The 16659-nt window shown below is 42.6% G+C and overlaps 1 protein-coding gene across 5 annotated transcripts in view; it reads right to left on the reverse strand.

The window, feature by feature from the left end:
* Positions 1-15253, reverse strand: part of LOC121188047 (glutamate receptor 3) — a 78861-nt gene extending 63608 nt beyond the window's left edge. For all 5 annotated transcript variants that reach the window (XR_005894679.1, XM_041047575.1, XM_041047574.1 and 2 more), the window contains exons 1-2: positions 15016-15253; positions 14368-14526 (exon numbers count right to left, since the gene is read on the reverse strand). Coding sequence is in view for 4 of the 5 variants with exons in the window: in XM_041047575.1 (XP_040903509.1) it covers positions 14368-14526; positions 15016-15094 (238 nt within the window). In the remaining variant the exon portion in view is untranslated. The remainder of the gene's footprint in view (positions 1-14367; positions 14527-15015) is intronic.
* Between the last annotated feature and the right edge of the window lie 1406 nt (positions 15254-16659).

Genomic DNA, 16659 nt, shown 5'->3' on the forward strand with positions numbered 1-16659 from the left:
TATCATACTTTTAAGTTCTTTTAAATAAGAGGGCTAAAAATGGAAAACTTAATACATTACCAATGAAATGAAGGGTGAATAAAGATATCTGCTATCTACTATCCACCCCTATCTATACTATCTACTAAATATTCAATATTAACAATAAATCAAACATTATTTAACAACACTTTTCCTTCCAACAAGGATCATCTGAGGCTTGAATTGGGACTACCCCTTTGTGAATTCCATATGCAAGTAAAAGTAAAAAAATTCACAGCATTAAGTCCCATCTCTTTTCTGCATTGAACTTCGCATAGTAACATTAATTATGTCTGACACATTGTAGGTTTGACTGCTGCAAATTATCATGTATAAGGTGCAGTGAAGATGAGAAACTGACCCGAGGACCAGAGTTACTGAGGTCAGATGTGGCCCACGAGCACGTACCTCCCAATCACTGGACTTCATTAACTATTCTCTTTCCTCTTGTTTTTCTCTGCAGCCCTTCATCCACTGGCTCCCTCTCCTCTCCACCTGCCATCTTGGTGAAATAGTCCTGTACTGTGTGAGAGTGGCTGGTGAGCAATCCCCAAGGGAGTCAATGACTCTCAACTCCATCTTCCTCTGACAGATATTTTCGCCTTCAAGGCCTTACCATCATGCTTTTGTTTGAACACAGTATAACGGACAGGGCTGAAAGCACTTCGCAGGTCAAACAGACCTCCACGCCACAGAGGACCCGCACATGTGGTGACGTCTCCATTATCATGGAAATGCTCTCTGTTTGACCAGAAAAAAATCATTATGCAGAGCAAAAGAGCAGGAGGTTTGAACAAGAATGCTGTTCAAATGTTCAATACATTGGCCATTTCAAAAGTTCAGATAACAGTGTCGTGATGGCAGCTGCGAAACTGAATAATTCTTAGGGAAAATCAGTTTGATAGGACCCAGCCGATACATGCACAAATCTCACTTTGCATGCCCTCCGTCCACTGCGTGCCATTTCCTTGACACATGCAATTATGGACTATCTATGCAAGCTGATAACAGACCTAAACCCTTGGCCTTTGCTTCACCTCGAGAGCCGTTCTCCGAGATCTCGGTCCATCACGCTGAACAAATAACAACCCCTTCTCCGGCAGGCTCACGCAGCCCACCATTTGCTGCAATGCAGAGGCGAGAGGAGTGCTACAGGACATGTCTTGTCCTGTAGCACCTTCGAGAAGACGTCAGTGCAGTACACAGCAAGGACAGCTGCTAAACTCTGACCCTTTGAGTATGGCTGTATGCATTTTTAAGGAGGATTCAGCAGAGTATGAAACATGTAAGGCTTATGATATTCTGTAATTGGATTTCCCAGAAAGCTGGTGACAAAGTCCCTCACACACCACTAATCCTCCCAATCAGCACTGCGGGCCTAAAGCGTGCTCTTCTTTGCAGATGAATATGGAGGAAGGCAGGAGAATGGAGCATGAAGCGAGGAACAACTCAAGGATAGCTAGACGAAGATGGGTGTGGATTGCGCCATTACTGCATTACAGGATGAACGGCCACAGAGAGTGTGCCAACGTGTCCCAACACACACGGACCTAATCGCCATCTCTGTGCTGGGAGTGAGACAAGTTGGAGGAGGCAGGGAGCCCAGGACAGCTGCAAAAAGGAACGGGGGAGACAGAGTTCAACGTGTCAGACCACAACAGCAAACATTCAGACTGTTGCTGTCAGAAGTGGTCTGAGGCTCTGCCTTCACAACAGACTAAGCAGATTAGCTTTGCTGAATCACAGGAAACAGTTCACTTTAGGACTCCATGACAGATGCCTTTAAGAAAAGAAGACACAAGGAGAAAACTCTCAGCTCCATCAAAGAGATTATAGTTAGTTTAAGAAGATGCTTCTAAATTATTTGACTTGACTACAGGAGAGCTGGGCTTGCCTGGGTAAAGACTTGTGGGGATATTTCAGGTATAGAGAGCGTCGCACCCAGCTGACTTGTTTTGAATCCAATTCAACACAGCAGGGGAAATACCTGGCAGCTGAAAACCTCTCTCTTGCTCCTGTTCTTATTTGGATGATTGAAAAAAAAAAAGAAACAAGAAGAATAAACTTTGTGCATGTCTGGCAGGCGCATATATTTTTCCATCAATGTCAAAACACTGAATTGTTTTTCCTGCCCTCATGAATACTGTACATCAATTCTATCTGTACTTCAGTCTTGCTTGCTAAACTAGTTTGTTTTTGTCATTTTCTCTTTTCCTCATTTGAAAGACAGGACAGCAAGAAGTCTTGAAATTTCCATATTCCAGTTAGAGTGCAAACCATTTGAGTTTAATGATCCCTGACTGGTTGTTTCTGTCCTTTAGGGGGGATTCCAGATCTCTGTGGCTCATGTGCGGCGTATACACATGTGCAAAGCCGAGCGTGTGCCACACAAGGCCAACAAGAGCAGATAACTATCTGCCACTCTCAAGAGGTCCACTTCCTGCATGTGTAAACTCAGCCTTTTGCCCCCGGTGTCACTAATCAAATTACATGTCACAATTCATATCCTATGGCGATGAAACAAACCGAGCCGAGCCATTAGGGATTTGCATTGTGAAGCTTGATTACAGGGCTGAATGTTAAAACAGCACCTCTCCATGACTAGTCTCTCCCAGCTCCTTCCCTTTCTGTGAAGAATAATAGAATAAGTCAATGAGGACAAGAGATGGGACTAGTTGTTTAACCTTGAAGACATCACTTAAAGAATTCCCTCTCCTTCTCAGCCTCAATCCAGGCCTGGTTAAGTATGTAGAGTCCAGCACCACTTTTCATCTTATTAGTGTCCTTGCTGAGACTGTGCTCCATCACTGAATGATAATGCTGGAGGTAGCAGAAACAGAGAGATGGAAAACAGAGGGCTGCGACAGTGAGTGAGCTGTAATCCTATATTTTCCAGTGCCCTGTCATAGAGGCGCTTAAAATATGCCTTACTCACCTTACTTTTCTAAAGCAAATTTCCGCACCAAAACCAATAAAGATTCTCAGCAAGGGGCTTCACTTTAGACCCGCTTCATGCAGTCACTGGGAGAAAAGACAGTAAGAAGTTTTCATGCTTTAAATGAAAAGATATGGTCCATTTTATTCTTAGTGGACCTTTCATTGTCTGGAACGTATGCTGGGCACTAACGATGAGAAAAGTTCAGCGTAATTTGGTGGCAGTCTGACACCTTGGCTTTGGGTTTTATTTGCCAATATTTTCAGATATCTGCCACCATACTCCAATACAATGGAGCTGAATGAAGTTTTGTTTGGGGTGCTCACAGAAATCATGTCTTGGTTTCCTGAAGATAATCCACAGACCACCTACTCATAGGTAGTCATTACTGGAACATCTTTCCACCAACGAAATAGCCCCTATAAAAACGACTTGGCTCTGGCCATTGGTTCAAACTAATTGCTGAGGCTGCAGAGCACAGCCTCATTGTTAAAAATGGGTGCAATGGAGAAACAAGCACAACCGTCAGACAATCATATGCAGGGTGTAAACATGAGAGGTTAATTTAAAACCAAAATTAAGCGCACTTGTAATGTTGGAAATATCAATAAATAACAATTTGAAAAATACAGGACCTTGGGTTGTAATTTTAGCATTCACCTCTGCTCAAATAAATCTTTTACTTATTTTTTAAATTTTAATTTAAATCTCTTTGATTGACTGACCACTTGTGCTTGTTGCCTTCATTTTTAGCAAAGCTGTTGTCTTCAGAGATCTCAGCGTTCACTTTGGTGAGAGCAATGTTACAACAGAACCGACAGCCTGGAACTTTTAAACCTTTTTTTCCTTCAATGGCATATTTTCTGGGACACTCCTTTCATCTCCATTGTATTGGTGTGGAGGCAGAAATTGCAGTGGATGTTTCAATACCTGGGCAAATTAAAGCAATCTGCTTTGCTACATTATATACCACTTGTGCGGTAAGTGAGGGGCCAAACTGACGGTTTAAGATCTAGATTGTGTTGTGTACCTGCATTTCAAACTAATGACAGACTATGGTGGATTTTGGGGAAAAAAAAAAAGGATTCTACACCGCTTCTACAACAGGAAACAGCTCATGCAACAAGACTCTTCATTACTCCTTAATATTTCATTCAGCTACAGGGCGTCCTAGGTCTAAAAAGCTTTACTCTGAGACAAACCCCTGAAATTGGGAGTGAAATGTTCACTGACTTTTCACAAACTTTGGCCACTTGAGAGCAATTTCCAAACTTAAGCTTCTTTATGCATAAAAGACCCAAAGTTTATCCCCTTACAGCTTAGGGATGGGACTTGTAGAGTAGTAGCAGCAGCAGCAGAAGCAGCAGTACAATGGGCAAGAGGAAAATACATTGCACAAAGTCTTGAGAAGAAAGCAAGAGAACATAAAGAGAGTCTGATGAGACTTCTCTGTGCCCTTGACACATTTAAGAAAGGTATGTTATTCAGTCTAACTGCCCATTTACACTAGAAAGAGAGCACCTAAACCACACATATTGTAAGTTTCTTTATGGTAAGTTAATGTCAAAGCGGACATCTTGCCACTTTTGGCTACTGCCCACTTCACAGCCATTGTGGGTCTGCTTTTGAATGTGTGCAGCTCATCCCCTGCAGCGTATCAAACCTAACACATCGGCCGACGGCGTGTCCTGGGCATTTAGCTTGCTTCACTTCAGTATCGAAGACAGGAGAGATGAAGGGGAAGCAACTGCATCTACTTACTATCCAGTTCACATTACACACGCGTGTACACACGGGCATGCACGGACGCAGTGGTTAGTCACTTCATCTCTCCATCCTCATACTGTGCCTCTCTCCTCCACTATTCCCTTCTCTCATAAACATAGCTAAGCCACTGAACTCTCCCAAGTCCTTTTTCATCATATTCTAGCAGTGTCAGGGCTGCAAAGGGCACCGGCATCTGAGAGAAGCTTTCTATTGAGGCCTTTGGAATGGATTCACTCCAAACGGCCTTTTCATTCTGCAGCTGCGATGGATTAGCTCTGTCATGGGTCCAGATGAGGTTTGCCTTCCTGATCTGCACACCACACCGCAGAAAAATAACGCCACACTACCCAGATAAAGAAGGCAGGAAAAATAAAATTAAGGGACAGGAATCGCGCCAGCGGCTACCCAATGGTCGATGATAGAACACTTCAATATTTCATCACACAGTCGAGCATGGACACAAACATTAACAGCGGCCTGGGAGCAACCGCCCACAGGTTTTAACGTAGCCATGTGTGAAATGGCAAGAGCCACACAACAGCACTCTCCGAATTAACCATTGGAGGGAGAAACAGAGCAGGGTCATGGTTGAGCGAGCACATCATGTTCACTTAATTCTCACTCATGGGGATAGTGAGCACTAAGGACAGGAGAATCGCGGTAAGAAACAAGTAAAGTAAGATCACACCGCTGCCTCTCATTCGAATGTTTTTCTAACACAAGTTAGACAAACTGATGGACAGCAATGGCAACCACCTCCTTGATGACAGAGCAAAAGATGAGTCTAAGCACCTTCGAGCTTTATAGTCACCTACAACAAACCAAATAATTCCCAGAATATTATTCATGGCCATTTGACCACCACTCTGATCTTTACAGCATTCATGCAGACATGATTAAACTCGTGCATTCAGTGTGAATCAGTGAACACTCAGAAATATATTGGCGCTTGTTATGGTGACAACACAGCTAAAGTGATTTGAGTGGCTTGGGTTTGCTCCTCAGGCCTGCCAGAAGATATTTCTGCTTCAGTGTCATCAGCAGTTTATTCCAACACATCAACAGACCCCACTCTGACATTGCTGGGGTCTTCAATCTTCAACTGCAATCACAGTTGCAGTAATTGTCTATAAATTCACCCCCGTCTCCAGAGGTGTTGGTCTGCATTATGTCTTTCATTACATAAGATGTGTTTAATATTAACCACAGAGGCTATTCATGGCACGGCATGTCTTATTTGCATCTCTGTATCACTGCAAGGAATATGCTAATATCGTTTTTTTTTCCCCTCCTCCTCCTCCTCTCCTTCAGCCTGTATGCTAGAGTGCCCATACACTAGTTTCACAAGGTTATGATGCTTCAGTGGCCCGGCGACTGTGAACTGTCACAAGCAATCAGTTATGATGGAGCCCTTGTTTCTGCACAGACATGCAGCTTTGGCAGGGCTCTGCTAGCGACTGCCTCTTTTAAAACAGGCCAGAAACGTGAGGATCAATCTGCTCAGTCGGCAGACGGAGAGTTGGAAGCTGGAAGCCCCTTCGCACTGTGATCCAATATTTACTAGTTGGGAGAGTACATCGTGACACTCCCCGTTGGTGTTTTGTATTCATCACAACGCCACCCTGATGTCCTCTTCATTTTTGACTGTCTTTAGCACAGAAATTATACTCCGCAGCACACATACAGAGGGAAACCAAAACAACAAACAGCTGATAATGCAGCCCAAGTGGACCACCAAGATTAGACAGCACATAGGTGCCAATTAATGCCTTTCCTGGGTTCTTGAGAAATAATAAGAAGGCGCAGAAGTGCTTTCTTTCTAAAGCTGTGTGACCTTGGTTAGGACAATGCAGTAAGCAGCTCCTGTTGAGGAAGACTACAGAGTTTCTTTTTCTTTTGGACCCAGTGAAGCCAGACAAATGCAGCAACTTCCGATGAGGCACGATGTGCTATTCCAGCTCAAGTAGAGGATTACTGATTCAGTGATTACGGGTATTGTAGGGGAGTGTAGTGAATGGCCAATAGCCGGCTGAGTGTGACTGCAATGGCTGCGGGAGCATAGCCGTAATGGGCTTTGTGGGAGAGATTAAATATATATAAAGAGAGAGATATAGAAATGAGAAAGAGAGAGAGGGGGAGTAGAAGTAGAAAAATGCTGACTGCAATGTCAGAGATCTTTAATAGTGACAAATTTTGAAAATGCGCTTCCTTTACTCCTCTTTACCTACTCCACCCCTGGTTTTCACAACTGGGTGCATGAGGATAAATGACATTTTGAAATGAAAAATAATCTCTGCCACAAATGGCCTACCCCACTCGCCTTGAGAGGTTTTGCTCATTGAGAAAACAAAATGGAAAGCAGCCATTACATGGAGCTGGGCTGCTGGCAGACATATCCCTGATGCACCTGAGATGAATAGTTCACAACCGCAACATGCCCCCTGTTCATTTTACTTAACATGCACCACATGCACGGGCTTTTTCTTATCATAAAGTTTTTTTTTCTTTACACACAGCACAGCAGCAGTAGCGTTTAATGCACCACTAAGGTCTTGTGTGCCTCCTCCTGTGTGGTCCATCATAGTGTTTATCACTGCTTTTTATATGGTCAGCCAGCTCCTCTTGTTCATCACAACGCAGTGCTGATATCATCTTCAATAAGGGAACACAGACTTGGCCTGTCATTGTTGACTTATAGTTCAGAAACCACCCCATTATTTGAACAGTGGTGAACAGATGTGCGGAGCATAGATGGGCTGTCATGTTGCATCATGTCTGCGAAAGAAAAAAAAAAGGGGGGCTTGATCTACGCCTTGCATTCATGGCTTTGCCATAAAGCTCACATATGGGTCAGTGTTCCACAAATTACTCTTCAAGTTATTCTAGTTGATGGTTAATGGTAACATCAGGGATTTCACTGCTCAGCTGTGGCGTAAATTGTTTTTATAGATGTTGAAATTTTATTGTCAACAAAATCCATCAAAATGTTAGAGCTTTATGAGCAATCCCATATGTCCATGGACATATTTAAAGCACTTCCTGCAGTCCAGAATTACTACGTTTGCATTATATAAAAACAGATATCGTGTTAATACAATACAATCTACAGGGGTTCTGCATTGACTGTGGAGACTATTAGAAATTACTGTAGTCTGTAGGGTGATGATATCTTCAGGTTGCCATGACAGTCCATCCATAATCAGTTCACCTTAATCCCTCTTCTCACCTGCAATTTATCAAATTTGCCCCAGAAAATTGAGCAGATAGATAAAGGAAATCAATAGGAAACTCAGAGACCCCTACATCCCCACAGTAGGTCTGAACACGCCGAAAAAGACTAATAACTGTCAGGGCAAGAGAAATCTTTACAAGTAGCAATGTAATTCTATGGTGTGATTTACTGATCTTTCAAATCAAAAAGCCTCCCCTATGCTATGCACTTATTTTATTTATTTATTTTTTTAGATTCCATAGCTGCTCACATGGCCAAATGCCCAGTGTTTGTGAAAGATATATGGAGATTTGAAGGAAGCACAGCAGCGAAGGAGGAAAGCTGTTGTTTTATCAAACAACATCTGCCAGCGTCATTGATTCCAAGACAAATAACACTCTCCGACAGCAACACTTCTCCTCAGGTTGGGTTTAAGAGGATCTTTTGATATTCTGATTAAAAATTCATTGTGTTGAATCTGCCTTGGAGTGTGTTCTGTGTTTTCTGTTCTGAATCTCATTACAGCTTCAGCTATATTCCTGACTTAAAAAAAAATAAAATAAAAATAGAAAATACAGCGGACAGCATCTCATGGCCAGAAAATTAGGTCAAAATAATGTTCCTTTGGGGGTTTGGCCTTGAGAAAATTTCCAGCTTTTTATGTGTTGGCTGTATGAGAAAGCAAAGTTTTAACCTCATGTGACCGCAAAACAAAAACAGTACCAGTGACTGTTATCATGCCAGTTCAAGAAAATAGTATAAAATTTAGGATAACAGTATTTCATCAGTACTAAATTTCAGTGTCTTATGTAACGTAGTAGCACTTACTGCAACACTTGTACCAACAGTTAATATTAGTTTTATGAAAATTTTTACTCTTTAGTGCTCCTAAGGAAAAAAAACCCTGCCAGACATTTTCAAACCTCAGTCAGATCATAAACTATGACAAAAGCTCCACCCCTTTCTGTGCCTCATGCCTTTGCTATTCAAGCTGTGCTGTCACTCACCGCCTTCTGCTGTTGTCCTGCTCCCCTCTCAGAGACCTTGCAGTCCCCACAGCATATAACCTCACCCAGAGCCCTTACTGTACCACTCATCTGACTGAGACCCACATCCAGCCACCTCAGCAGGCCTCTGAGACCGCCTGGCCCGCTGGCCTCGAAGTCACACCATTAAGTAACTGCACTGTGGCTCATGTTTCTCCCAGAGACCTTTACGCAGTCATGGCGCTTATCAAATAAACTTGATACATGTTTATTTTTCCACATAAATCCGAGCCTCCATATCTTTCAAAAATGGTATTTTCTGAAATTGTGTTAGCTTCTTGCACAAAGAGACGCAGGGAGAGCCAGTAATATTTTTACCGTGACCTTTACTTTGGATGGATGATGAAGGGTGTCATGGGAGCTTTAGTACAAAACAGTGAGATTTACTCATTAACAAATGTGAGGAGGGAGACGCGATGTGCCTGTCTATGCATATGTGACTGCACATGCCTTCCGTGTCTGTGTCTGTGACTCTGTGCATATGTGCACACAAATGCTTACATATGAACATGCCTGTGCATCCATAAACAAACCTCCATCTGTGCCTCCAACACAGCTGGACTGTTATGGCATGTCCCTGTACAACCCTCTTTGCCTGAAGAAGTGTCTCTGGCTCTCTCTCTCTCTCTCTCTCTCTCTCTCTCTCTCTCTCTCTCTCTCTCTCTCTCTCTCTCTCTCTCTCTCTCTTACACACACAGACACATTCATACACACACATGCACTCTGCAGTATAACCAACCTCTAAAACATTCTTTAATCAAATTCTTTTTCCTCTTGCTTTCTCTTACTGCAGTCTCCGTCTCTATCCTCCCACATCTCACCTCCCCGTCTCTTTCCCAGCTTCCCCTGCCATGTTTCCCCGGTCACACCTTTCAAGCTGAGTTACAGCCTGCAAGGACAAGAAGTGTGGCACTACTACAATCACCTGAGGAGCTTCTCTCGACCATAGCCTGTCCCTGTCAGGCTATGTGCTGAGAAGAGAAAAAAAGCAAAGAAAAAAAAAAACATGTCTCCCTGTCGCTTTGTTTACCATCCATTCACACACCACCAACACCAACAACAGCCCCAAAAGCTATATACAACAATACATGCAAAGATTGGGTAAGGGCTTTTTTTTTGTCTGTGCTTCGCAACATATGCCATTTGCCACATGTGCTCAGTCATAGTGTTGGCCGCCAGTGTAAAGAGACTGTCGGTGTTTCCGGGCAACATGTGCATAGCTAGCACTGCCTGAGTGGGTGTAAAGGTCACTGAAGAAGACGCTTTTAAGGATGTGTTGTGTCCGGACAAAAATTTGACTTGTGTGCTGTGTTATTGACATCTCCATGTGTCCTTTTGAAAACAAGCATCAGCTGTCTATTAATTGCCTTAGTTACTTCGTTGCCTCCACACATGTTCTGATCCTGATCCTGTACATACAGCAGCATTGCTCTCGTATTATCACCATAGATCATCCTGCATTTTGTGCAATACAACATCCAGCCAGAATGCAGCACGTAAATAATATGTGATAATTCATTTTTCAGCACATTACTTCAGGCTGACAATGCTAATGTGCAGCATGAACCTCTAGCATCACGTACGTGCTGCTATTCACTTGGAGCCTGGTTAAAAGAATAGTTTTGGGAAATACATTTATTTGCTCTCTTACTAAGAGTTAGAAGATGTATACTAAACTCATGTCTGTACAGTAAGTATGTAGAGTTAGTCGGAGTTTAGCTTAGCTTACCACAAAGACTAAAAACAGGAGGAAACAGTGAGCCTGCCTGTCCAAAGGTAACAAAAAGCCCCACCCACTAGCACCTCTAAGGCTCACTAATTAACACATTATACTTTGTTTAATCAATGTGATGTTGTTCCAACTTGTTACTTTACAGACAGAGAGTGCAATCAGTCTCCTCATCTAAGCCTTGGCAAGAAAGCAAGTAAGCACATTTCTCAAAATGTCAGTCTATTCCTTTAGACTCATCGTCCCTCCATTTACAATAAGACATTGAAGCTCACGGTCAGTCTGCTTTCCTCTCAACAGACTAATGCAATCACAGTGACTCTAGTTTTATCCTGCATTCTTTTCCATACTCTTGGTGGGAGAAGGTGGCTGAACGCTGCAGCCCAAGTAGAATCTGCTACTGCCAGGGTTTAAGGACCTGGAGGATTTAATAAAAGAGGGGTAGGCACATGTAAAGAGGCTGGCAGAGGGGACACAGACCATTAGCTTAATGACAGAATGAGGAATGAAGAACAGGGAGATGAGATTCAAAAGCCAAGCATTGCAAAATTTGCCTTTAACAGGAATCAAGGCGAGTAATCTAATAAATAGCGTGGCACGGAGAGGTGGAGGGGGACTTAATGTTTTTTTTTTTTTTTGCCTCAGGTAAAGGAAGAAGAAGAGGAAGGGTAAACAGGAGAGAAAAGGATGGCGGTGTCATTAAGTTGGCTAGCCGTGACCATCAGGAACATTAATGCTGTCTGCTCTGTTTTCTTCAGACTGGTACCCTTTGCTTTGAACTGCTCCTCTGTGAGCATACCTGACTCCTAGCTTCCACAGCTATTATGGACCCTGCACTGGTAATTACACATTTCACAATTTCTGATGTCACTTCAAAGCAACAACAGTCTTGCCATCAAAGCACATACCATGCTTCTGCAGTACAAAGCCAAGCCTTAAGGATTACTGAAGCCACACATTGTTTTGCTGCCGGTCACTAATTCAATTAATAGCATAAGGCTTTACACTGACTTGAAAGAAACTGTTCTGACACAAGGCCAGGCCTTCATTATACCTAAGGATTTCCATATTTTGTTTCTAAAAAGCAAAATAAACTGAAGCAACTTTAATTTGAATTACTGTATGCAGATCCCCTTGTTCCTCTCTATTACTTTTAAAGGCTTGTACAGCAAATGAGTTTAGGGGGTGGGGGCTGATCTACGTGATGAGTCAGAGTAGAGGGCTTTGGCACTCTCTGACCCAGAGTAAAGAGAGAATACACACTAAAGTAAAATAACATCAGCTGTAAGAAACGAGAAGTCCAAATAAAAAAAAAAATATATATATATATATATATACAAAAAAAAGTAATTTCAACGACTCTGCAAAGCCTCAGGCAGCCAGATCTCATCTTGATCAAAGCAATGAAGCTTCCCTCAAAATAGATTTACTCCCCAAACCTGCATAAATGCCACTTTCGTAAAATCTTGTTTCAGATTGTCCGATTATAAAGTAGATGTGTGCTATTGCTCACAAAGGTCTGAGTCATCCACATGGGGCTATTGATGACAAAGGGAATTTGAATGTCCTCTAAATAATTGTGACAGCTTGCAGAACAAACAACAGCGCTGACAAATGTAGAACTCAGAACACAGGAGGTCTTCACTCACTAGAGGCAAAGCCTCAAAGGCCTGGAAGTCAGCAGATAAGTGATATTTAATAACCGTCATCTCTATTTTGTTCTCTACATTGGTAGAGACAATCTGAGGTGCTTGTGGACTGTTGTGAGCTCAGCATGAGCTGTCTGTGGTTTGCAAGCTCAGCTTGACAAGAGTCTCAGGGCACTACCTTGAAAAAATTCTCAGATCATACATTACACAAATCAGATTCTGAAGAATGCTGCATCTCAGATTGTTTTTAGCACAGCCTTTGCTCAAAGTTTATTGATTATTTACTTCATTCTTTTACTATTAGGTAGAGAGCTTATAGTGTTAGGTGTAAAATATATTTCTGAATAATGGAGTGGGCTAAACACTCAGCACAGAGTAGATATTTCAAGCTGAGCAGGTAATTGATATACATATCAAAGTGAAAGAGATGCTCTCACCAAAAACCATAATGGCATATGACAATCACCCTCCTATTTTTGCATCACTAAACAATAAATTTCTTTTAACCACTGGTTTCTTCTCGTCATTAAAAGTTCATAGTTTTTTGGTTTTTTTTTTTTCTATCTGAAGTTTAAGACAGCCCTGAGACAATGCTCTTGATGGAGATACTAAGACGTGGCAGCAAGAAACAAGAAACGGGGCCATGGCTCCCACAGGAACCCCTTCCTCTCACTAAAGCTCTGTCTGCCCCTGAATTTAATTAGATTCTGATATCAAGCCTTTTTCTCCTATGCTTCCCTTCCTCTTCAACATGCGTGAAATTGCACAGCACTATCTATTATTTATTCTCTCTCATTTGCTTATTGTTTCTTATGGATGCCTTCGTTAGGGCACTTGCAGCTGTGCTTCTTGTGATATGATGCTCTGCTTCATCTCCCTCACTGCTCAAACCCACCTCCTCTGCAGGTCTGAGCCCAACTCATTTGCTGGCGCTGGTTGGGGAGCTATGGATTTTTTTTTTTCCCCCTTTCACCCAATGACAGCACGGTGAGGTGCTATGAGGGCTGGGTGCTAATGAGCTGACTCTGCAATGCTGGGGGAGATGCTCTGTAACACAGGGGGAGTCAGAGGACGGAGCAAGCGGAGATGCTCTGGCACATGGAAAGTCAGAGGGGCCATTATGACCGTGCCACACAGGGGTTAGACGGGCTGAGCCACACCAGTCACACAGAGCTTTGTGTCTCCAGAGTCAGCCATTCAGCCAAACTGAGCCCATCATTTAAGATGACATCAGAAAATGGCATTCTCGACTCTATTTCTTCCCCTTTTGTCCACTCGGTTTCTGCTGATTTCAAAGAACTGCTGCCAAAGACAGAGTATAGAAAGGAAGTTATTTGTTGGATCAGCTACAAATCAAAATGTGCTCTGTGCAGCAGTTCAACCATGGGATGTCCATACCCATAAATTAGGACCCATAAAAAAGCCAGGGAAAAAAAAAATCAAGATACCATATCATATTTGTCCATGTTCTTTCTTCTTTTAATAGTGAATTATTTATGTCATGAAAATTAAAGATATTTACAAAACACTGCATGCTTCCATCCAATTTTGTTCCATAACACTAAACATGAACTCCTCCAGCACCGAGTCCTTGACACTGGCTTTGTGTAATTGACTGCATTTTCTTCTCAAGGCCAATATGTATACAGCATGTTGCCAAGGGAACTTACTTCTCAATGTGGAAGTCATGCATTTGTAAAATATCACATCTGTCAAACTCAAGACAGTGAAAAAACTCTGGACGTGGTAAAACCCAAGAATTCTCAGTAGTATGAACTGCAAGAACACTATGTACAGTAGAAAAATTCTGTGTTTTTGTAAATCTTTCTCTAATTCCCACTGTGACTTCGTGAACCAGAGCGAAGCCAGATGAACCTGACTGCTTGCTGCCCTGGATTGAGCTGTAGCCTCTATAAGCTCCATATGAGTTTGACATTAATAATTCTGCTCATTCTGCGTGGACAGAAGTGGTGAGTGTGTGGACATGACTGAAATAGAAGCACACTTACACGCATGGGTGACTGAAAAGCTGTTGGACGACTCGAGGTTGTCGACATTGTAGTTGAGGTGGAAAGGCTTTTCAGTGGTGTTTTGGTTGGTGTTGTAGAGTTGGACAGCGAACCTGAACGCGCTGTGCTCCTGCACCGTGGAACGCATGAACAGTCCCCCTTGAAAAGATAAAAACCCAAGATCAGACAACGCTTTCACTCTCGCATCTGTGCCTTGCAGTGTGCTGTCAGCCTTGGACTGCATTTTATTCAGTGAGGGGGAACACTATACGTCCCCCAGTACTGTAAAGCAGGCTAATTGTTATGTGAAAGAATAACTATCATACATTTTTGACCAGTGCGCCTGTCAGTAACTCTTCAGATCGAGCTGATCGTCTCCCGTCTTCCTTATTACACACTCCACTTATTTTCAGACAGTGATTACAATGACACCGTCGGCGCTAGATGTAGCTTTAATCTAGTTTTCAACAATCAGCGGCTTTAAGCTTTGCAGCATATGTAAAATCAAGTTAGTCTCTATCATTGCGCAGAGCTCCGCGCTCCGTACACATCTTTCGGGTACGAAAAAAGAAATAAATTGCAATGTTGCATTTGATTTCTCCATACAAACCTCTGTCTGCAGCCCCCTTCACACAGCAAAGCACTTACCGATATTAATCTGATTGGGAAATCCTGCGAATGATCTTTCAAAGAGCCACAGAAGAAACAAAACCACGCGTTGTGCCATTTTCTCCGACCTATCTGTTCAACTCCTCAAAAGGGTCTGTCTAAGCAAATTCATATGTTCTGGATGAAAGCCGACTGCGATGGGAATCCAGTGGATAGATGATGGTCGCTCACAGTGCACCAATTAGGTTCATTGAGGTGCAGCCCAGCTGCAGAGCATTTTTTGCAACTAAGGGAGAGGGAGAGAGAGAGAGAGAGGGAGAGGGAGAGAGAGGGAGGAGGGGTGGGCTGGTGGAGGGGGAGAGAAGGAGCTGATCTGAACTCCGATTGGACCCGTCGAGGCGCGGGCCGGTGTTGGTCAAACTTGATCTGACGTGAAATTAAAAAGAAAAAAAAAAAAAACCTCAGCCCGCTAGATTACGACAGCCTGGAATAAGCGCGGCACTTGTCAATATTAGCCTACCGTTGGCCAAATCAATAGAAACACCGCAGTCTCAGGTGGCCAGCAGTGATTCTGAATAGCCAGGCCACTTCCAGCTGCGGCAGCTGCTGCAAATCTCGGCGATCAGCGGAGACGCTGCGTTTTGCTGCATTTGAGGCGAACACGGGGAACTGCGGTGGTTTTCCACAGTGGGAACATGTGCTAAAAAGTTTGTGTGCAGGAGCGTCCATGTTTTTTGGGTTAGTTTTTTTTTTTTGTTTGTTTTTTAAAATTTATTTTTTCCCCTTTTTTTCTTCTTTCTACAATCTTACACTGTCTATGTTTGAGCTCCAGAGTGGCTGAGAAAACAGTGGCATTTTAAGGTTAGAAAGAGGCGCAGCAATACTGAAAAGTTGTAAGCACATCATGTCTGGATACACAAACACATACACATACACACACACACACACATACACATTAAATGGTGGCAGAGGGAAATAGGGACTTAACTGAACTGTCTATGGTCCTGAAAAATGATCATGAAAAGACCTAAACATTGGGGCATTGTATTTTCTATCTTCCTCTCCGGAAATTATATTAAAAAAATAGCTGTTAGCCTTCTTTGGAGCTTTGGTGATAGGAATAATAAACTGACTGATATCAGTAAGGTCCGCATCTCATTTTATTTACTTTGAGTTTGACTCTGCCTCTAATGAAACATCTATCATTCCTGTGATTCTGCCTAAGAGGGAACAATTAAGGGATTACTGGCCCATTTATCACCCTCAGCAAAGCCTTTGAAAATGGAGTTTTTAATTGCATTGCAAATGGCTGAGGCTTTGGCTATTGATGCTGCAGTGCACTGAGTTGCCTTTAACATAAGGAGGACAGTGTGTCCTGTTTTAAACTTTTTAGCATTAGAAGACATGTGCAGTGACACTTTGAAACCTGATCTTAGAGGAAAAAGAATGACTGGTGACTACTGTAAATAAGCCAGTGGTAAAGGCTCTGCTGCCATGATGCAGCCGAGATCTCTAACAACTAAACAGCTCAATAATCACTGAATGCAGTGTAGCTGTATTCGCCTGTGTTTATGTCTAGGTGAGCAGATTAGGAATTCACACTCAAAATCTGAGAAATTACCTATGTTGAGTCTTATGACAATGAGCTGGATCAATTTTCGCTTTTATATTCCACACTTGAAT

Source organism: Toxotes jaculatrix, chromosome 10, assembly GCF_017976425.1.
Source record: "Toxotes jaculatrix isolate fToxJac2 chromosome 10, fToxJac2.pri, whole genome shotgun sequence".
Taxonomy (NCBI): domain Eukaryota; kingdom Metazoa; phylum Chordata; class Actinopteri; family Toxotidae; genus Toxotes; species Toxotes jaculatrix.